Genomic DNA, 23,304 nt, shown 5'->3' with positions numbered 1-23,304 from the left:
ACACTAGAGCAACAGATTGCATGGTAAAATTAGATAGCACAATTCACTAGAATTTGTGAAGGAAAGGCAGGAGCAGCACACGCAACGGGTAAACCGAGCATGCTTAACCGGCGTAGCTAGCAAATGGCAAGGTGCTCCTTCAAGATCTGGGGGTCGGCACAAATGGTAGCCATCGCGACCTCATCCGCGCGTGCGGCCGCGATTTGCTCCTCCGCCGTGCGACCTCATACTGCATGCACCATGGCTTAGGCCGGCGCTTATTTGGTGGAGGGGTCGGTGATTTTGGTGGAAGGTGTCGCGCTCGCACCAGCGGTAGGGGCATGTGGGATGTGGAAGGAGGAGGAGGATGGGGGTCGGGTGTGGATTACCTGCCTGGATAGGCGAGGCCGAGGAGCGTGAAGGAGGGTCGCCGGCGAGCAGGAGGCGGCGCTGCAAGCAAGGAGTGAAGGTTTCAACTTGGAAAGGAAGGCGGAAAGAGGGGAAATGTGGCTTTTGGTAAGGGGGGCGGGGAGGTAGATATTTCCGCGAAAGCCAAAAATTTGGAATCGCTTCAGCCAAAAAACTGGCGCGCAAAGTGTCATCAGACACAACCCCTTATTCAGAACTGTGTAGGATATGTGAACATCACAAACGATTCAGATAGCTTAACCCGTGTGTGTTGAGTTTGAACGTCAAAAATTTTGGTTCAAATTTCCCTGGTTACAGTGGTCATCCACATCATTGCATAATTTGGGTACACAAAGGAGACTAACTTCTTAATCGAGCAAGTTCAGCAATTAAACAGAGCTAGCTGACCTAAACAATACTCTAACAAATTAAAGACCGGCGCTCTTAATTAAACAAAACAAAGAGTACTACTATGGCTGGTGCTCGTCGATCTCCGCCGCCGCTTCCATGTCCAGCTCGCGCCCGACGGTCTCCTGGGGAAGGGGCTCCATGGCATCAATCGCACCATACTCGGCAAGCATCTCGCCATACGCGTCCGCCATATCTTTGGAAAAGGCCGCCACGAGCTGGGCGTGGGCGGAGGCCATGTGGGATCTGGCGGGCTCCATCGTGGCAAGGTATGCCGCGCAGGAACGGGAGGCTGCTCGAACGCTCTCGGCGATTGCTAGCTCTTCAGCCGTGGGTTGTCGACCGTTGTCAGAGAAGCTTCGTTCGATTTGTGCGGTGACCGCCACGACCTAGGTGTGGACGGCCTCGACATGGTAGTGGGCGGCCTCCAGCAGGGCTAAGGCCGCCGCTGCGGAACGGAGAGTTGCTGTGCCGCTCTCGCCAATTGCTATCCCCGAGGCAGATCCTGCTGCCGCCGCCTGAGAAGCAATAGCGGCCGTTTGGGCTGCCTTGGCCACCCGGACGCAGACTGCGGTCGCCCTCACGAAGCTTGTTAGCACGCGCCTAGCGGCTGCGGCCGCACTCTCGCCGGAGTGGGCCGTCGAAGTTGCCCTCACGACGTGGGTCCACGTCCCCATCTTTCACCGGCGACGAATGAACAGTGAAATGATATTTGGGGAGTGAGCTAGCTAGTGTGCTTGACACGCCGGCTGTGGACTATGGCCGACGCACCTTCTCTCGTAAGGCATGGGCGTACTATACACCGACGATGCTCCAAGATATTTTGTGCTGCATCTCACACGGTTGGTGATAATAAACTGTGTGCGATCTACTTGATTTATCGTCTTGATCATTTGAATTACGTAATGGGGTCACAGCTACAAAGGATGGTGTTTGAATTGTTAGAACTTTTATCTGCAGTGAACATGAAACTAGAGGTGTATTGTCAAAAATATTGCAATTACTCAGGGTTCGTTTGTACATTTTTATACATTAACTGGGTTTTCCAGACATTTTATGCGCATAATTCAAATTTGAACAACATGCACATGCTCCAGTGCATATAAACTTATTGAAAAATCAAATATGTGTCCTTGGTTGCACGCTTAGGTCCCATGCAAGAAACGGGAATGAATTTCAAACACCTTGCCACCGTCACTCGGCCGCAAACATTGAGATACCTGGTTTTTTAAATTCTAGTAAATCCAAAACTCGTCTGAAATTCATGAAACCTGGCATGATATCATGTAGCGGCATCAACATGTCGTGGCAAAATTTTTGTCCCATTTGGGGCAGGTTTGGGTATATGCTTCTCACAAACCGGAGCTTCTCACAACAAGCATGATGGTTCTCGGTAGGGAACGTCCCACCTTTGGGGACGAAACGATATCCATTGCCTCTTATTGCTTTCAATTTTTTTTCTCGTGTCAACATAGATACAGGAGTGTTCTGTGAATTTTTGTGATTTTTCGGGGTTCGTTTGGACATTTTTATGCATTAACTGAGTTTTCAATGCATTTATGTGCATAATTCAAATTTGAACTACATGCACATGCTCCAGTGCATATAAATTGGTTGAAAAATCAAATCTGTGTCCTAGGGTGCATGCTTAGGTCCCATGCAAGAAATGGGAATGAATTTCGAACACCAAGGCACCGTTGATTGCCGGCAAAACATTCAGATGCCTGGTTTTTAAATTCTAGTAAATCCAAAACTCGTCTGAAATTCATGAAACTTGGCATGCTATCATGGAGCGGCATCAACATGTCGTGGTACAAATTTTGTCCCATTTGGGGTAGGTTTGGGTATATGCTTCTCACAAACCGGAGCTTCTCACAACAAGCATGATGGTTTTCGGTAGGGAACGTCCCACCTTTGGGGACGAAACGATATCCATTGCCTCTTATTGCTTTCAATTTTTTTCTCGTGTCAACATAGAACAACTGGAGTGTTGTGTGAATTTTTGTGATTTTTCGGGGTTCGTTTGGACATCTTTATGCATTAACTGAGTTTTCAATGCATTTATGTGCATAATTCAAATTTGAACTACATGCACATGCTCAAGTGCATATAAATTGGTTGAAAAATCAAATTTGTGTCCTTGGGTGCATGCTTAGGTCCCATGCAACAAATGGGAATGAATTTTGAACACCAGGGCACCGTTGATTGTCAGCAAAACATTGAGATGCCAGGTTTTTAAATTCTAGTAAATCCAAAACTCGTCTGAAATTCATGAAACTTGTCATGCTATCATGGAGCGGCATCAACATGTCGTGGTACAAATTTTGTCCCATTTGGGGCAGGTTAGGGTATATGCTTCTCACAAACCGGAGCTTCTCACAACAAGCATGATGGTTTTCGGTAGGGAACGTCCCACCTTTGGGGACGAAACGATATCCATTGCCTCTTATTGCTTTCAATTTTTTTTCTCGTGTCAACATAGAACAACTTGAGTGTTGTGTGAATTTTTGTGATTTTTTGGGGTTCGTTTGGACATTTTTATGCATTAACTGAGTTTTCAATGCATTTATGTGCATAATTCAAATTTGAACTACATGCACATGCTCCAGTGCATATAAATTGGTTGAAAAATCAAATTTTTGTCCTTGGGTGCATGCTTAGGTCCCATGCAACAAATGGGAATGAATTTCGAACACCAGGGCACCGTTGATTGTCAGCAAAACATTGAGATGCCAGGTTTTTAAATTCTAGTAAATCCAAAACTCGTCTGAAATTCATGAAACTTGTCATGCTATCATGGAGCGCCATCAACATGTCGTGGTACAAATTTTGTCCCATTTGGGGCAGGTTAGGGTATATGCTTCTCACAAACCGGAGCTTCTCACAACAAGCATGATGGTTTTTGGTAGGGAACGTCCCACCTTTGGGGACGAAACGATATCCATTGCCTCTTATTGCTTTCAATTTTTTTTCTCGTGTCAACATAGAACAACTGGAGTGTTGTGTGAATTTTTGTGATTTTTCGGGGTTCGTTTGAACATTTTTATGCATTAACTGAGTTTTCAATGCATTTATGTGCATAATTCAAATTTGAACTACATGCACATGCTCAAGTGCATATAAATTGGTTGAAAAATCAAATTTGTGTCCTTGGGTGCATGCTTAGGTCCTATGCAACAAATGGGAATGAATTTCGAACACCAGGGCACCGTTGATTGTCAGCAAAACATTGAGATGCCAGGTTTTTAAATTCTAGTAAATCCAAAACTCGTCTGAAATTCATGAAACTCTGCATGCTATCACGGAGCGGCATCAACATGCCGTGGTACAAATTTTGTCCCATTTGGGGCAGTTTTGGATATATGCTTCTCACAAACCGGAGCTTCTCACAACAAGCATGATGGTTTTCGGTAGGGAACGTCCCACCTTTGGGGATGAAATGATATCCATTGCCTCTTCTTGCTTTCAATTTTGTTTTCTCGTGTCAACATAGAAAAACTGGAGTGATGTGTGAAATTTGTGATTTTTCGGGGTTCGTTTGGACATTTTTATGCATTAACTGAGTTTTCAATGCATTTATGTGCATAATTCAAATTTGAACTACATGCACAGGCTCCAGTGCATATAAATTGGTTGAAAAATCAAATTTGTGTCCTTGGGTGCATTCTTAGGTCCCATGCAAGAAATGGGAATGAATTTCAAACACCAGGGCACCGTTGATTGCCGACAAAACATTGAGATGCCTGGTTTTTAAATTCTAGTAAATCCAAAACTCGTCTGAAATTCATGAAACTTCGCATGCTATCATGGAGCGGAATCAACATGCCGTGGTACAAATTTTGTCCCATTTGTGGCAGGTTTGGGTATATGCTTCTCACAAACCGGAGCTTCTCACAACAAGCATGATGGTTTTCGGTAGGGAACGTCCCACCTTTGGGGACGAAACGATATCTATTGCCTCTTATTGCTTTCAATTTTTTTTCTCGTGTCAACATAGAACAACTGGACTGTTGTGCGATTTTTTGTGATTTTTCGGGGTTCGTTTGGACATTTTTATGCATTAACTGAGTTTTCAATGCATTTATGTGCATAATTCAAATTTGAACTACATGCACATGCTCCAGTGCATATAAATTGGTTTAAAAATCAAATATGTGTCCTTGGGTGCATGCTTAGGTCCCATGCAAGAAATGGGAATGAATTTCGAACACCAGGGCACCGTTGATTACCGGCAAAACATTGAGATGGCTGGTTTTTAAATTCTAGTAAATCCAAAACTCGTCTGAAATTCATGAAACTTGGCATGCTATCATGGAGCGGCATCAACATGCCGTGGTACAAATTTTGTCCCATTTGGGGCAGGTTTGGGTATATGCTTCTCACAAACCGGAGCTTCTCACAACAAGCATGATGGTTTTCGGTAGGGAACGTCCTACCTTTGGGGACGAAACGATATCCATTGCCTCTTATTGCTTTCAATTTTTTTTCTCGTGTCAACATAGAACAACTGGAGTGTTGTGTGAATTTTTGTGATTTTTCGGGGTTCGTTTGGAATTTTTTATGCATTAACTGAGTTTTCAATGCATTTATGTGCATAATTTAAATTTGAACTACATGCACATGATCCAGTGCATATAAATTGGTTGAAAAATCAAAGATGTGTCCTTGGGTGCATGCTTAGTTCCCATGCAAGAAATGGGCATGAATTTCAAACCCCAGGGCACCGTTGATTGCCGGCGAAACATTGAGATGCCTGGTTTTTAAATTCTAGTAAATCCAAAATTCTGTTAACCATTCACGTGACGCCACGTGTCTTGGTTTTAATGGCTGAAGGAGGTGCCGTGCGGACAGCTGCTGGACCTTGACTGAAATGTGCCGGGCAGGATATCTGCAGCTCTTGATCGTAAACGATTTAGATAGAACACCCGTATGCAAAGTGAGAGCAGCATAGGATTTGTGCATCCCTTCAATGCAAACGGTTGTTCTGGATGACCCGTGTGCAACCACGTACAAACAATTTGGTAAGATTTGCATCTGTCATATTTGGTATGTTGCCATTTTTCAAACTAGGAAGATTTACATTTGTTGATCTAGTAACGTTGCCATTTGTCAATCCTTGTAACACTGCGATTTGTCAAAATATGCAGCTAGAAATCATTAGCACTATGTAATTTTTGCAACTAAAATTCAGTAATTAAACATAGATTTCATTCATAGATTAAGCAGTCGTTCTTAATTTATACAAACAGTTCAACTCGACAGCTGAACCGACCAAACTTCTCCTCAATTGTTGCCAACCACGTACTGAAATAGCTAGTTCAACTATATATACTAGCTAATTTTAAGTATGTTGTACAGTTCGACCACACATCTATAGTCAGATGAACTAAACAAAATAGCCCCTAAATACTACTCCACGGAGGGGCTTTGTGCTACTTCCGGCAGCCTCTCCTCTGCCGAGCGCGCTTAGTGAGAGGCAGAGGAGGAGGAGGAGCCTACCGACGAGCCGGAGAAATGCAATACGGTGCCTGCCGCTTTTGCACGTTCAGCGAAGGTCTCCAGCTTGAACGCCCACTGCTGCTCCAGACGATCCCTCTCGAAGCGGCAGGACTACTCGTAGATCTCCTGATTCCTCGCCTCTGCGTCGGCGTGTGCTGCGGCCACGGCTGCGGTAATGATCTTTGCGTGCTCGACAAGGCGCTCCTCCTCCTCTCGCAGGAACTCGATGTAGTGCGCAAGGTCGCTGACGCACGTGTGGTCCTCCACATCCGCCTCCCTCCTTTGGGCGGCGGTGGCGGAGCGGGTGATGATCCCGGCGGTCGACGGTGGGCTGGCGGCCACGGTGGCCGACGATGGGGTGGCAACCACGACCACCACCTCCCGCCTTCGGGCCGCGGTGGCGGAGCGGGTGATGGCCACGGTGGCCAGCAGTGGGGTGGCGGCCACGACCACCACCTCCCGCCTTCGGGCCGCGGCGGCGGAGCGGGAGATGGCCCTGACTTTCGACGGTGGTGTGGCGGAAACGGCGGCCGGCAACAGCTGCCGACGGGCAGCGGCGGTGGAGCGTGTGGTGGGTGTTCCGCGCACACCCAACAGGGACGCCACGCGCACTACACTACGCCAGGGACTGCGCCGCCCCGCGGTGTAGCCTCCCAGCTGGAGCTGTCCTCTAATGATGACGGAGTGGCTGAGCGACGACGACGGACTGGTGCCATTGGCGATTGTGGGAGAAGCAGACGAGATAAGCTACAGGGAGGGAGGGGAAAATGCGACGCAGGACTCGCCGGCCGTGAGGGTTTTTATAGCAGGCCGGTAAGCATTGGGATTTTGGGGGATTTCACTGAGTCGGGCGGGAAGCTTGTGCGGGAACGGGCTCACCGACGATTCATTGGCGCCACCGTTTGGCCAAAAGAACACCCCCGCGCGCTGTGCAAGCTTGCACTGTAAGCCATCTGTGGCAGCGGGGTGACAAGACGTGCGAGAGGAGGACGAGAGGACACGTACACATACAGTTAGTAAAAAAACGTGTGCGATTTAATTACCTACTATACCCGTCCTGGTTTATAAGTAGGATTTAACTAATAAAATACAAATGCATGCCGCCATAGATTATATCGTTGGAGTCGTATTTGAACATAGTTTCTAGCTATACAATTTTTGTAACATGCATTAACACTTTTTTGGTTAAATTTTAAGGTTATACACCAGCAGGCGTTTGCACGTAACACACATGGCTTATTCCATCACAAACAGCTCTGATGGATCAACTGTCTTCCACGTATCGCACATGCAACTCTAATATGATTCGTGCTTGATGTCTCCGACTTCGCTCGCACAGTTCATCTTATTTGCCACGTATCACTGTGCCGTCCTCTGCTCGCATCCCTCGGCAAGCTCTACTCGCCGTTAGGCGCTGCAGCGTGCTGTGCTCACCGTTAGGCGCCGCGACGCGCTCTGTCGCGTCTGTTGGCACGCTCTGCTCGTGTCCGTCGGCGTGCTCGGCTTGTGGACAACTTTTCCTTGAGGCGACCGCGCAGCGCTCTGCTCGCTGTTGGAAATATGCCCTAGAGGCAATAATAAAATGGTTATTATTATATTTCCTTGTTCATGATAATTGTCTATTGTTCATGCTATAATTGTGTTATCCGGAAATCGTAATACATGTGTGAATACATAGACCACAACATGTCCCTAGTGAGCCTCTAGTTGACTAGCTCGTTGATCAACAGATAGTCATGGTTTCCTGACTATGGACATTGGATGTCGTTGATAACGGGATCACATCATTAGGAGAATGATGTGATGGACAAGACCCAATCCTAAGCCTAGCACAAGATCGTGTAGTTCGTTTGCTCAGAGCTTTTCTAATGTCAAGTATCACTTCCTTAGACCATGAGATTGTGCAACTCCCGGATACCGTAGGAATGCTTTGGGTGTGCCAAACGTCACAACGTAACTGGGTGGCTATAAAGGTGCACTACGGGTATCTCCGAAAGTGTCTGTTGGGTTGGCACGAACCGAGACTGGGATTTGTCACTCCGTATGACGGAGAGGTATCTCTGGGCCCACTCGGTAATGCATCATCATAATGAGCTCAAAGTGGCCAAGTGGTTGGTCACAGGATCATGCATTACGGTACGAGTAAAGTGACTAGCCGGTAACGAGATTGAACGAGGTATTGGGATACCGACGATCGAATCTCGGGCAAGTAACGTACCGATTGACAAAGGGAATTGTATACGGGATTGATTGAATCCTCGACATCGTGGTTCATCCGATGAGATCATCGTGGAACATGTGGGAGCCAACATGGGTATCCAGATCCCGCTGTTGGTTATTGACCGGAGAGTCATCTCGGTCATGTCTGCATGTCTCCCGAACCCGTAGGGTCTACACACTTAAGGTTCGGTGACGCTAGGGTTGTAGAGATATTAGTATGCGGAAACCCGAAAGTTGTTCGGTGTCCCGGATGAGATCCCGGACGTCACGAGGAGTTCCGGAATGGTCCGGAGGTGAAGAATTATATATAGGAAGTCCAGTTTCGGCCACCGGGAAAGTTTCGGGGGTTATCGGTATTGTACCGGGACCACCGGAAGGGTCCCGGGGGTCCATCGGGTGGGGCCACCTGTCCCGGAGGGCCCCATGGGCTGAAGTGGGGAGGGGAACCAGCCACTGGTGGGCTGGTGCGCCCCCCTTGGGCCTCCCCTACGCCTAGGGTTGGAAACCCTGGGGGTGGGGGGCGCCCCACTTGGCTAGGGGGGCAAGCCACCCCCTTGGCCGCCGCCCCCCCCCCTCAGATGGGATCTCTAGGGGGCCGGCGCCCCCCCAGGACCCCTATATATAGTGGGGGGAGGTAGGGCAGCAGTACCCTAGCCCCTGGCGCCTCCCTCTCCCTCCCGTGACACCTCTCCTTCCCGCTTGCGCTTGGCGAAGCCCTGCCGGGATCCCCGCTACTTCCACCACCACGCCGCCGTGTTGCTGGATCTCCATCAACCTCTCCTCCCCCCTTGCTGGATCAAGAAGGAGGAGATGTCGCTGCTCCATACGTGTGTTGAACGCGGAGGTGCCGTCCGTTCGGCGCTCGGTCATCGGTGATTTGGATCACGACGAGTACGACTCCATCAACCCCGTTCACTTGAACGCTTCCGCTCGCGATCTACAAGGGTATGTAGATGCACTCCTTCCTTCTCGTTGCTAGTAAACTCCATAGATGGATCTTGGTGATGCGTAGAAAATTTTAAAATTCTGCAACGATTCCCAACACTCGCGTCCCTTCGTGCGCGCTCTGCCAGCGTTTGGGCGTGCGCACGATCACGTCGGAGGCCCCATATGCATGCGATTGCGCCGCGCGCGTTGCCACACGATGCAGTTACGTGCGGCACGATGGAGTTACGCGCTGCAAATTAGAACTGCCATCAGGGCCTGCCGATATTTCTGGCCGTCCGGCTTCCCCTTTAATTCCCGCGGCCATTATAACCTTATTCTCTTCAACCTTTCTACCGCGACCCACAACACAACAAGCACACCCACGATGACACATAGAGAGGGGATGTCCAGCGGTGCTCCAATGAAGTTCGGCGAGCATAGAGTGGAGACCCACGCGAGGGAGACGGATCTCTCGGTGGTGTACACCATCGACCCGGCCGTGGTGGACGACTACATCAACAGCGTTGAGCAGTTGCTTGCTGGAGACAAGTACAAGGTGGTCGGCATCGACCTCCAGTACTGCGCTGGTCGTCCCGGCATAGATTAGAAGGTTGCCGTCACCCAGTTGTGCGTGCGCCATCATGTCCTCATCTACCACTACTGCATAGCCACAGAGCCTTGCGACCGTTTCAATAGGTTTGTCAACAACACCGACTACAAGTTCGCCACCGTGGATACCAAAGACGATGTAAAAGCACTCAGTGTTACGGGCTTGGCCTGCAAGAACCTTGTCGAAATCCGTGACCACTACATGGTCTGGGGCAGCACGAAGCAGGACTCCCTGGTCGAACTCGCCTCGGCCATCATCGACCCCTACTACGAAAAGATGAAGCAGAATCCCCAGAGAACAAGTCATGTATCATGGCACAAGGCCTGGATGCGGCAACCGGATGAACCTCACCTCAGGTTCGCGGCCAAGAGCGTGTACACATGCTACGAGATGCACAGGCGGATCGTTGACATGAGGAAGTGCCTCGTTACCCAAATCGATGAGCCCGGATCGAGCCACAAGAAGCGCAAGCATCACAAGAAGTAGATGATGATCAGATGATCGTTTATGCTAGTTAATCATGCATGTAATATATAGTTTACTTTATTGATGTGTGTGGAAATGTCATGTGTGTAGTAGCCACCTATGTAATTATGCATGTAATAGTTTACTTTGGTGTGTGCAAATGCCATGGTTGTAGTAGCCACCTATGTAAGTGGATGTTTAATTTGGTTATGCAAGCATGTCCTTATAAGTGTGTGTGTGTGTATATATATATATGTTGTTGTTCTGTATGCAATCCCATCGCACAACACACACGTCTTATTAGCAGCAACCGTCTGTGTTCTTACCGGTCTTCAGACACATTTCTGATTACAGACCTGTTTGCCGCGTATCACACACATCTTATTAAGTTGAACCATTTCTGTTCTCATGTCTCAACGCAGACAGTTCATCCGAGTGAACCGCATGCCGTATATCGCACACACCTTTGATCTGGCTGACCATTTCTTTTGTGTTGCCTAATCACAAATAGTTCATCCGAGTGAACCGTATGTTGTGTATCGCACACGCCTCCATCTGGCTGCCCGTTTCTTTTGTTCCTCCTCATCGCAAATAGTTCATTGAACTGAACCGTATGCCCTTCATCGCACACGCAAATAAAACCTGAACCATGTTTGATGCATCCTTCATCGCAAACGTTTTACACATTTCTGATGGTTTTCATACAGCACCGTTTGCGATTATGACATCGCACACAGTTTCTCGAAGGGTCTCTGATCGTAGTGTCATGTTAGCAGCATCCTGCAGTAGTGTAAAGGGTGCAAACAATAAATGGATAAACATCTCAGGCAATTCATAATAGCATGATATGGTATAGCCCTGGGCGTCGGGAGTGCTCCATGACCGTCTTCAATCTCCATTTGAAGCGATATGATGGCCAATATTTTGTTGTCGCGAACCGTTTCAAAAACATTTCCGTGGCGGCAATTTCAGAAAACGTTGCCATGCCAACCATTTCAGAAAACATTGCGATGGCACCAAATTCAAAAATTCCGCCGTGGCACGAAATTATAGCTCCTCGTCTCACGCCATGTACACCTTCTCCTCGTTGGGGTCCTCCATGTACGTTTGCCATCATCGCATGTAACCTTTAGTTTATCTCTATGAATTTTACATTAACGTGGCAATCTCGTGGCTCCAGCCATCATGCCGTGATGCGCAGGCCACTTAGCATTACAACATATAACCATCTCTACATAAACTCATTATCATGACGAAGGCTGTACCACATCATATGCATACCCTGCAAAATCAAGTTAGACATCCTCTAATCAGCTTTGGCACAATTTTAGTTATGTGGTTAACCTGTTTTAACAAGTAACATTAGCTACCTATCTCCACAATTTAGGAGATGATTCTTGATGCTAGATTAAGTTTCGGGGTATGTGAAACAAGAGACTTAATTCAAAATCTCTATCCCCAAACTAAACTTCGTCAATACGCATGACCCCCTAGAAGATCATCCATCTTCGGCACCCTCTTGTGTACGTGACGGTTCACTATTCTCAACTATGGTGAAGCCCAAGGAACTGTTAGCAGATCATCGAAAGTCAGAGCCGATATATTGTCAGAACCTTGTAACAGAATGACACCATGTTGTTCATGAATTGAACCAAAGCAACACTTGAGAGAAGCATAGCAAGAACATCAACCCTCACAATAACATGTGATATAGATCGCAACCTGCACCTACTCGTAATCCAGCTCATGATGCCACTGTTGAAGAACGTAGTAGAAAACAACAAAAAATCGCACCTACGATCACCCAACATCAATATGAAGATGCAAAACGAGTTGGGATCATGACCGTTACCTTCACCAAGTTGCAGCGGAAGAAGAACATGTCGGTGTATATTGTACTTGGAGTCCCTCGAACCGTATATGAACGATCCTTCATACCGCCCACGAACAGTCCCTCGAACCGAAGACCGAAAGCACGACCTCTCTACTTGGTTGCAAGCATGTAGCCTTCATGATCCGACAGCGCTTCGCCGTCCAGAGCTAATCGTCGCCAAAGAATTAGAGGGAGGAGATTAGAACCACACTGGCCTTCTAATTATGAGGACAAGAGGATTATCCAATCTCTAATTAGTCAATTAGGACCAACCAGAACAGGAACTGGAGGAGGCTCCAAAAACTCTGTATTCAATTGTGCACCAAACCTCCACTATATATAGGTTAGAGGGGAGAGGGAGGGCTGCCACCAAGGAGGGAAACCCTCCTTGGGGAGTCCAGCCAAGGGGAGGAGGAGTTGGACTCCTCCCCTACTCCTATTCGGCCTCCTTCCTTAGGGAAGGTGCGCCTCTCCCAACTTGGGCCACAAGGGCCCAAGTTGCTTTCCACCTCTTGGCCTTTTTAGGCCCGTTGATATTAAATTAAATATAAAATTGTTCTAAATACTTTCAGACCATTTTATATATAATTTAAAATTCCTGAAATCATTTTCCACATATATATTATTTATCAATATTACCCGATATTCACCAAAACCCTTCCGGATCCTCTCGGAACTATTCCGAATATTAATGAAACAATTCCACAAATATATTCTCATTACTCCCATCCTATTAACACTCAGCAGATCGTGATTGCCTTAAGCTTGTGACCCCGTAGGTTCGGTAACTCACAAACATGAACGAAACCCCTTCGTTCAATGACCGGCAGCGGGACCATGGACGTCCGTATCGGTCCTGTGAGCACATGAATGATATTTGAGTGAACCTTAGGTTATCATCTGACGTTCCCTTTGCTTCGCAATACTTTACAAAACCCGGTGTGCATCGGTATCCTCCTGAGTCATCACCATGCTTACTATATCGTTGCTCCCGTTACCGGTTCTGTTCTTTCTCGTTGAAGTGTTCTGGCATCCCCGTGACACAGTCACCTATATCTGGCCAGACAATGATGGATGCCGTCACACCGAGAGGGCCCTAAGAATATCTCTCCGTCGCCGGAGGAACAAATCCCCTCTCGAGCTATCTGACCACTTGTCAAACTTTTTGATGAACCTGCAAGTTGTCGTTAGATCACCGTGTTACAAGTGACGGTTGAGCAACCCCAAAGCCCGCCATACGTTAGGAAGTGACCACGATACTCTCATGGTCTAAGGAGCAATATCACACGTTAACACTCAGTGTTATAACAATTGAATGGAGGCAATATTAACTCAATTCATAACAAACAAGATTGGTTGATTCAATATGATCGTTCTTCCAATATCATAACCTCAATGTTGTTTTACGACTATCATTACACTTAACGATATCCTAAGATCCGGAAAACGTGATAACCAACAACACTTGAGCTAGTCTTAGAGACATGACTACGAACCTTTTATTTACCGTTTATCGTTCCACACATGCATATGAGTTTTCCACTGAATCGCATATTTCTGGATCATAGCAGTTATAGCATAGAATATAAACTCTTAACTAGGAATATGGAAACATAATAATACAAATATTATTGCCTCTAGGGAATATTTCCAACATAAGGTTATTTGGCCCATTGTGGTTGGACCGCCCAGACGATTTTGAACTAGAGCGTCCTTTGATCCTGCCTGATTTTCCATAGAGGTACGACAATGAAATCTTCCATTAGTGGGAAATTCTAGTGTGGAGAAAATTGAAGCATTATTCCCAGCTGCAAAATTTGAAATTCTTCGGCCTGAATCTTGAGCATAAAAAAATCTTGCTGCACGAACTGCATTAGTAAAAGATTTACCCGAATTTCTTGAATGAGAGACCAAAGTCCGTTCCTCATCTTGCTCTTTGTAAAATTTGGACCTTCGTTCCCCCAGAGGAAGAAATAAACATTGAACGAATCATTGGCCACATTTCCACCATTGTAGATAGCAAAGCCCACATCTTTCGAGGAAACTGAGAATCTAAAGCAATGATCTCTGAGAAAAATGACTTTGAAGCGAGAACCCTTACCTCCAAAACAAGCTTGAAGTATAAGACCTACTGAATCATGGTTGAGACGGATCTTGGATCGAGAGAACTGAGCTACCAAAAGAAATTCCTTCCCAGAGTTCCCCTCGATATAATTCACTGGAAGGCCAAGATTCTTCATTATCCTGTCTTCAAATTCTAAGCCTGTTTGGAACCTCAAATCCGACATGAGCCATGTCAACCGGACCAGAATATCGGAGTGAGAACACCCTAGAGTGGTGGATGTCATTGCCAGAGTGGCCTGCGATAGGGAGGTTTAGGTGGCTGACGTTACCGGAGTAGCAGATGACAGGCGGCTAGTGGCCACCGCCGGCGAAGGCCAGCGGCGGGTTAGGAGCGGGAAGCTAGTGGTAGAATGGTGTTGGGGTGTTCGGTTATGGTTGTATCATGGTTTGTCTTTATTTATAAAGCGGGTAAGAAGCCTTTTTCGATAGAACCTGCACCATGCAATGGCTATAAGAGTTTTGGGGAGAGTCTCGGCGCGACTGCGCGCTCAAAATCGACTACGTCCTGGATAACTGTCCGTCTGCTTCTACCACTTCCTCCGCGGTAGACCAGTACCTTGTTTTCTCCATCGTGGTTGACGACAGTGTTGCACTGGAGTTTCTGATGAACTCTTATGTTATGAACCTCCCCATGTTGACATGTGACTTTGGTCCATATACTTACATACTAGATTTTTCTTGTCTGTTACATGCGACTTGCCATGTTAGTAAACTTCTGATGATGTTAATTTGGATTAAGTTAAATTGAAAAATGCCTAATTTCCTAACATCTGCTAGACCTTTTTTAGGTACAATCTGCTACAGACTTTCTACGGGTAAACGTGTAAACAGTAATATTTGGAGGCAGGGAGGCGTTTCATTTCTGAATTTGGCATCAGAAAATGAGCAGAAACCATATGTCGTTCTGCAACTTGATGTCTCGACGTTAGTTACCGAAGCCATAGCATGGATCACAGTTCAGTTTTCAGACGATGGGAGTGGCACGCACGCAACCGATCTCAGCTTATGTGCAACCAGTTCTAACCGCTGGAACTGTCCAAACTACGCGTGGATAAAATTTTGTCCTTGCGCGTAACCGATCGAAGTCCTGGACACCACCGTCGACGTAGCGGCCATAACCACTCACGGTTGCGACCCTCGCCTGCCCGGCTGCATGCGAAATCCCACGATAAGCATCGAACGATCGGAGAGATCAGGCCACACGCTACCATGCACCATGCACGCACGCATGAAGAGTCATCTCGTTCCTATAAATACAGTGGGATTTCGAGGCGAAGCAGCCATGCACGCACTTGCACTTCTTTGATCCTCCTATATCCTACAGGTGCATAGCTCTCCCAGAGGCCATGGCGTCGCCGCTCTCCGTCCCTTCTTTGGTTAGTGTTGCTACCTTGTCAGTGACCAGTGATGCATTTTGAACTGCAGAGTGTGTGATGTTGGATTTGTTACGTGCAGATCATGGAGGAGGAAGGGCGGTTCGAGGCGGAGGTGGCCGAGGTCGGGGCGTGGTGGAACACGGAGAGGTTCCGGCTCACCAAGCGCCCCTACACCGCCCGCGACGTCGTCCTCCTCCGCGGCACGCTCCGCCAGAGCTACGCCTCCGGCGAAATGGCCAAGAAGCTCTGGCGCACGCTCAAGGCCCACCAGGCCGCCGGCACGGCCTCGCGCACGTTCGGCGCGCTCGACCCCGTGCAGGCACGCAGCGCAATTCGCTATCCCCTCATCCGTTCCACCTGTACTGTACGTCTCGCTCAAGAATTTTTCCATGCAGGTGACGATGATGGCAAAGCATCTGGACACCATCTACGTGTCCGGGTGGCAGTGCTCGTCCACGCACACCTCGACGAACGAGCCCGGGCCGGACCTCGCGGACTACCCCTACGACACCGTGCCCAACAAGGTGGAGCACCTCTTCTTCGCCCAGCAGTACCACGACCGGAAGCAGCAGGAGGCGCGCATGTCTCTGCCCCGCGCGGAGCGCGCCCACGCGCCTTTCGTCGACTTCCTCAAGCCCATCATCGCCGACGGCGACACTGGCTTCGGCGGCGCCACTGCCACTGTCAAGCTCTGCAAGCTCTTCGTCGAGCGCGGGGCAGCCGGGGTCCACCTGGAGGACCAGTCGTCGGTGACCAAGAAGTGCGGGCACATGGCGGGGAAGGTGCTCGTCGCCGTCTCGGAGCACGTCAACCGCCTCGTCGCCGCTCGGTTGCAGTTCGACATCATGGGCGTTGAGACCGTCCTCGTTGCCCGCACCGACGCCGTCGCCGCGACGCTGATCCAGACCAACATCGACGCGCGCGACCACCAGTTCATCCTCGGCGCAACGAACCCGCGCCTCAAAAACCGGAGCCTCACGGCCATGCTCTCCGACGCCATGTCGGCCGGCAAGAACGGCAGGGAGCTGCAGGCCATCGAGGACGAGTGGACCGCCACGGCGCAGCTCAAAACCTTCTCCGAGTGCGTCAAGGACGCCATCGCGAGCCTCAACACCACCGACCTGGAGAAGCAACGTAAGCTCCAGGAGTGGAGCAACGCCACCAGCTACGACAAGTGCGTGTCCCACGAGCAAGCGCGCGACATCGCCGCAGGCCTGGGGGTCGGGTCCGTGTTCTGGGACTGGGATCTGCCACGGACCAGGGAAGGGTTCTACCGCTTCCAGGGCTCCGTCGCCTCCGCCGTGGTCCGCGGGCGCGCCTTCGCGCCGCACGCCGACGTGCTCTGGATGGAGACGTCGAGCCCAAACATCGCCGAGTGCACGGCCTTCGCCGAGGGCGTGAGGGCGGCTTTCCCGGAGGCGATGCTGGCCTACAACCTCTCGCCGTCGTTCAACTGGGACGCGTCGGGCATGACGGACGCCGACATGGCGGCGTTCATCCCGCACGTCGCCAGGCTCGGGTACGTGTGGCAGTTCATCACGCTGGCCGGGTTCCACGCCGACGCGCTGGTCACCGACACGTTCGCGCGGGACTTCGCCCGGCGCGGCATGCTGGCGTACGTGGAGAGGATCCAGCGGGAGGAGAGGAGGAATGGGGTGGAGACTCTGGAGCACCAGAAGTGGTCGGGTGCCAACTTCTATGATAGGGTGCTCAAGACTGTGCAGGGCGGCATGTCCTCAACCGCAGCCATGGGAAAAGGCAAGTTGTCAATAAATCTTAATCTAGTGACTAACTTTCCAGAGTTTTTGTCTCAATTGTTCATGCATGTTTTGTATTTTATCTTTTTGAAATAAATAAATTTATATTTCTTCATATTCTTCTAAATTTTTAACTAAATGTTTGGTGTTGCTTGCAGGAGCTACTGAAGAGCAGTTCTGGACTAAACCTGGAAGTGAGAGCAGTAGTCAACATGTTCTTGCCAAGTCCAGGATGTGATGAAGGTTGAGAAGGAATAATGATTAAGAAGAAAGCTCTAAGATAATTGGATAGAATAAAAGCGGCTCGAGGGCACATCAGCTCTGGAAATGGATACTTTACGAATCGATCACTATAATTGGCATGGAATTGCCTAGCTATATATACTCCTACGAATTATGTTAGGCTCCAATTGGATATGTCAAATCGGGGTAAATTGTATTGCCGATGTCTTTCAGGTCGTCACTGAATTGGATAAGTAATTGCTATTGAAACTCTTATGTATGTCAACTCAACTCAAACAAGTATGCTTCCATCAATATAAGAGTCTCCATTTGTGGCAAGATTTGTTTGTAATCAGGACAATGAAGTTCTTAGAGCTCTAAGCAACTGTTTCTTGGTTCCGCCTTATATAGAATTAAAAACTGTCGCATGCCAAATCGCAACTTAGCCATAAGTATCACTGTAACTAAGTACATAAATAAATGATTAAAGCACCCTCAGCTAAGTAGTAGGAGTACATCAGAAAGGCTCACTGCAAGTATATCAATTATTAAGTGGATAAAGCATGTTTGCAACATGCGTCCCACAAAGGGAATTTTTTTCCTACTTAGCCCAAGGCTTTAAAACTGATAGCACGATGATCACCGCGATGATGAGAAGCATGATAATTGCGATCATCATGCACTTCCTCGACTTCTTCTGAAGGCTCTTGGCGCTGCGCAACGCTTCGGTCCCAGTTTGCACGTGGTTTACAGCATTCTGAACCTGTGAGTTGAAACGCAGCAGCAAGCATGAACATCTAACTTTACAGAATTCTCAGTAGGATCGGCAAAACAGAAAGCAAAAGGAAAAGATGTAATAGACCTGGCTCTCTATGTTGTCCAATATCTCTCCTTGTGCATCGACAAGCGCTGCCATGTCTGCAAAAATCTGAATCCACAATGTTAGATGCCATTGGTAAACAGACTATGAACAAGAACATGTGAAATCGCTGGAGGTTCGGTTGAAGTCTTGATTTTGGACCAACGATCTAACATTACTAATTGTAAGTGAAGACAGTACATCAGACCAAAGAAACGGAAACAAAACGACAAACACTTGACAAACTCTAAGTTACAACAAAGCTCTCTGAAGTTTTGATTTTTGACCAAGAGCTAAATGGAAACCTGCAATCTCCCAAAATTACCTGTTGTAATTCTAGAAGCTTTTTTTCAATATCCACCACTACATCATGCCGTTCCTGAATTTCTTCAACCGTGGCCATAATCTTTTCGCCAATGGCAATTTATGAAAAATGAATTAAGACCCATCAGACTCAACAACATGAGGTTTGCAACACAAGCTGTTGGGGGGAGAGAATAAACCATAATCAACCTGCCCTCGACCGATTCCTTGAATTGCTTTCTCGAAGATCTGCTCGCTGCTTCCGGTCTCAATCAGGTTATCAATCACCTAGTCATGTTTTCATGACACATTGAATTCAGAAAGACAAATGCTTTTTCCATTTTCATGTACAAAATGTACTAGGGCTAGCATCCTCACCTCATCAGAAGGCTTTGTTCCAGTGACTGCGGTTCCAACATTTAGGTTTATCAAAAACGGTAGCAAGACGGTTTAAACTGAAATTATAGATCAGCGCGAGCATAATGCATTAAGAATAAAGCTCTCCTGACCTGTGAAGAACCTTCTCTCAACGACTTCTCGATACTCTTGCTGGATAGTTTGCCTCAAATTCTGTAGAAATGTGGATTAATATAGTGCATGCTCCTTGTTCGTTTCGGCACAGAAGATGGACAGTGAGTTAGATCATCAAACCTGGAAATCGTTCATTCTTTCTTTAAGCCTCTTCTTCAGTGCACTGCAATTATCAAGAGCTAGTGAAATATCACTTTTTTTTTGTTGGTGGAAAAAGCAGTACATTAAACTTTTTCCTCACAGCTTAAAATGATTTTGGACTAACTCATTCTTTAACTGGTACAGGTCCGCTGTCCTAGCACCAAGCAGTTATTTATATGTACTAGCCTGCTGTCGATTATTACTATAAATTTACTCAAGAAAGGGACGGATATCTTACATGGTCATCGACATCCTCGATCGATCTACACTTGTGCCCTTCCCACAACCTGGCTTCTTCCTGTTAGCAAGATTCTGGAAACAGAAAAGGTGAGTGAAACCTGAACATTGTTTTAGTCAGGTGAATTCAGGTGATGCTGAACTAGAAGGTTAATATCAGTCAGTACATTTCTGTCCATTCGCTCTAGCTTCACTTTTATGCTTCGTGCGATCTTCCCCACTTCATCGATGTCTTTCTCCATGCGTCCCTTGATTGCTGGAAGATGCATCATTCAAACGTCCCACTTATATCATTACCGCATTACCACTCAGAAATGCAATTAGTATACAAACAAGTAAAGGATGAACTTCAAACCTTTCATTGCAGAGGCCTTAGTGACTGATTTTGACTCCTCATTAGCTTCCTGCAGGTGGGAATAAAGAATTAATTTTCCTTGTCAATAGTGTACAAGTTAGAGACTAAGGTGATGGCAACATGTAATTAACTATTGTTTTAAAAAGGAAAAGAGCTCATGTCTGAAACGTCTGAAACAAAATTTACCTGAAGTTTCTGAACTATATTAGACATCTTGTCCAGCAGCATCTCGATTTCTTTGACCTAAATCAAAATCAAGGCACCTTACTTTAAGAACGTAGGACGATGATTTTCTACAGGTAAACAAACTGTCTTCTGGCTGCGCAACAGATAACAGACCTCTTTGAAGAAGTCTTCGAGTCCATAATCTGATTTGTCCTTGGAGTTCTGGCGCCCCATCTCGATGTCCCTCTCCTTTGGGGGCTTCGCGTCCATTTCAAAAGAATCCTACGATCCAGTTGATCGAAAGCATCAACAATCATACAGTAATTGCAAGTTCCACCCATTTACTGAAAGTTCCAACCAATAGGACTTGGACGTATGACCGATTACTTTTCATGTTTGAATTATCTGGAAATCAATCAGGGTTATGCAGCCCGTCTAATTATTGACCTATGATGACACTAGTAGAAACCAAACGAACTTTCTTTGTTCGAAAAGGAGGATGGAACCCGGGGCCTAAGAAGAAACGAACTGTAAAGCAGTTGGCACGAACATTCGTTGAATTACGGCCGCTGACAGAGAGAAAACGAAGAAGCAGCACAAGTAATAAGGAGGAATAGGAACCGCATCATCTTGGACAGAGATAATCTTGTAAATTGTAAAGAACATTACCGTCAAAAGATTGTTCATCTTGGCTTCCTGTGTGTGTAGAGAGAGAGAGAGAGAGAGAGAGAGAGAGAGAGAGAGGCGAAGGAAGATGAGATGAAGAAATGTATGCGGTGATGGTGACTTTGGGAAGATCGTCCTGGTGTTGAACGCCGGCCATCGATGGAACCAAATAACTATACCAGACAACTGGGTTAAGTAAAAATTAACAGCGACGTTAATTCGTTTCTTTGCTTGCCGTCTAGGGGGGACAGCGATTGCGTGCGTCTCCGTGGAAAGTGGAAACAGCCACGGTGACTGTTTTTCTTTCTGAGATAAACCTGCTGACTGTTGTGCTGCAACCGGCAACTCCGCTGTGCGGCCTCCTTCCCGGGGTTTGCTGCTATGTGGGGGCTCTCATTGGACGCTCAATGCGACCAATAGCGCGTGCGACCCACAGGGGAGCCTGACTGGCCGGCTCATTACTGTCGCGGTTTACTGCAGCTTGCGGTTCAAACCATCGATTTAAAAACTGGCAAACAATGTTTCTATAAGCGAATTTGTTTTGAAAATGCAAATATTTTTGAATTATAAACATTTTTTTAAAACGAACTGTTTTTTAATTTCAAATTTTTTCATAAAATGCAGACAATTTTTGAAAATTTGAACAAATTTTGGAATTCGGAATACTTTTTGAAGCTGTGAACATTTACTGAAATTATGAACAATTTTTTGAGTCCTGAACAGTTCTGAAAATTAAAGCAAAAGTTGAATATTTTTGGAAAAACATGAAAAGAAATCAAATTTCCTGAATATTTTATGAATTTGTGAACTGAAGAAAACTAAAAATGAAAATTTATGAATATTTGTGAACTGAATATTTTTTGAAGATATTAAAAAAAAAAGTAACGAAGAAAACTGAGAGAAGAAAATCACATAAAATCGAAAAGGCTGAAAACACAAGTGAGAGAAACAATAGAAAGGACCCAAGTCAGGAAGCCGAAACCGGCCAGGAACCCAGGTCGTTCTCTTCTACAATTGGGCCGGCCCATTTGTTTGATCGGTCGCTCTTCCTGTGTAAATCACCGGCAATTTGCCACATAATGCAGCAAATAAAAAATACCCCGAAATCACTAGTTAAGGGTTATCTTTTGCAAAAATCAGTCACGTCTTCTCAGATGCTGACAAATAGCACACTGCATGTGTGTCCCTTGTCATAACTAAGAGTCTTTTTTTTGTATGTTCATTTATCCAAAACATTTTATCTCTTGAATCGTGCGTTCAATTTCTGAACTATTTTCATCGTTGGATTACTCAATGTCAAGATCTTCGGAATCTCATGTTAATAGATGTCGACAAACTTTTTCCAAAAAAAGATTCGAGCCGTAAGCACTTTTTTATCTTTTTTTCCTTCTCGCGGAAACAAATCTATGCGTCTTGTGGAAGCACATATTTTTTCCCTTTCTGAGAAGTACAGTTGTGCCTCACCCTAAAGCAAATCGGTGCTTCTTGTGGAAGCACAGTTTTACATAAACAAATTTGTGCCTACAGAAGAAGCAAACTTGTTCTTGTGGAAGCATGGTTTGTCCCCACAAGAAGCAAAGTGCTTCCCGTGAAAGCATAGATCCCCCCCCTCCCCTGTTAAGCATAATTGTGCTTCTCTTGAAAGAAAATATGTGCCTCCACGAGAAGTAAATTCGTGTTTCTCATGGAAGCACATATTTTTTTCCCTCTTTCTGTGCTTTCGCGAAAGTAAATCTGTGCCTTTTATGAAAGCACAATTTTTTTTCTATTTTCGAGAAGCAGCTTTGTACTTCTCTCGGAAGCCAATCTGTGCCTACAGAATAAGCAAATGTGTGCTTCTCGTGGAAGCAAAGATTTTTTTCCATTCCGAAAAGCACAACTGTGCTTCTTGCAAAAGCTAATCTACCTCTCCACGAGAAGCAAATATGTGTTTCTCGTGGAAGCACAATTTTTTCACGGAAATAAAAATTCGTAATACATATCATTCCTTGGGGGACCTCTTATAAGACGCTCTCTGAGTCGAATTGCCCTCAGTTCGCACAGGCGTGAGCTACTGGGCCGGCATTAAGATATGAGATGTTTTACGGTGATTGGGTTAGTACTCGGAGTACTTAGCAGTACTTACATCTCTGATCACGTCTGATTTTTATTAGTCGTCCGATCTTGCGGGGAATTAAAC

General features: G+C 46.7%; 2 protein-coding genes across 2 annotated transcripts; one reads left to right on the top strand and one right to left on the bottom strand.

Moving 5' to 3' along the window:
- The first annotated feature begins 15,766 nt into the window (after positions 1-15,766).
- LOC123052517 (isocitrate lyase) lies at positions 15,767-18,207 on the top strand. The gene is made up of 4 exons (XM_044475727.1): positions 15,767-15,889; positions 15,969-16,208; positions 16,285-17,647; positions 17,805-18,207. Exons 1-4 carry the CDS (start codon positions 15,860-15,862, stop codon positions 17,882-17,884), a joined length of 1,713 nt encoding a protein of 570 aa, XP_044331662.1. The 5' UTR covers positions 15,767-15,859; the 3' UTR covers positions 17,885-18,207.
- A 74-nt stretch (positions 18,208-18,281) lies between these two features.
- LOC123052518 (syntaxin-132-like) lies at positions 18,282-21,249 on the bottom strand. The gene is made up of 13 exons (XM_044475728.1): positions 21,129-21,249; positions 20,634-20,741; positions 20,481-20,537; positions 20,295-20,343; positions 20,107-20,195; positions 19,941-20,014; positions 19,682-19,724; positions 19,540-19,600; positions 19,409-19,434; positions 19,241-19,318; positions 19,053-19,133; positions 18,731-18,796; positions 18,282-18,631 (listed from the first exon to the last, which is right to left on the bottom strand). Exons 1-13 carry the CDS (start codon positions 21,144-21,146, stop codon positions 18,470-18,472), a joined length of 912 nt encoding a protein of 303 aa, XP_044331663.1. The 5' UTR covers positions 21,147-21,249; the 3' UTR covers positions 18,282-18,469.
- Between the last annotated feature and the right edge of the window lie 2,055 nt (positions 21,250-23,304).

The sequence above is a fragment of the Triticum aestivum genome, chromosome 2D (genome assembly GCF_018294505.1).
Source record: "Triticum aestivum cultivar Chinese Spring chromosome 2D, IWGSC CS RefSeq v2.1, whole genome shotgun sequence".
NCBI lineage: Eukaryota > Viridiplantae > Streptophyta > Magnoliopsida > Poales > Poaceae > Triticum > Triticum aestivum.
Note: the sequence above shows the minus strand (reverse complement) of the source record. Positions and strands in the feature narration are given on the sequence as shown.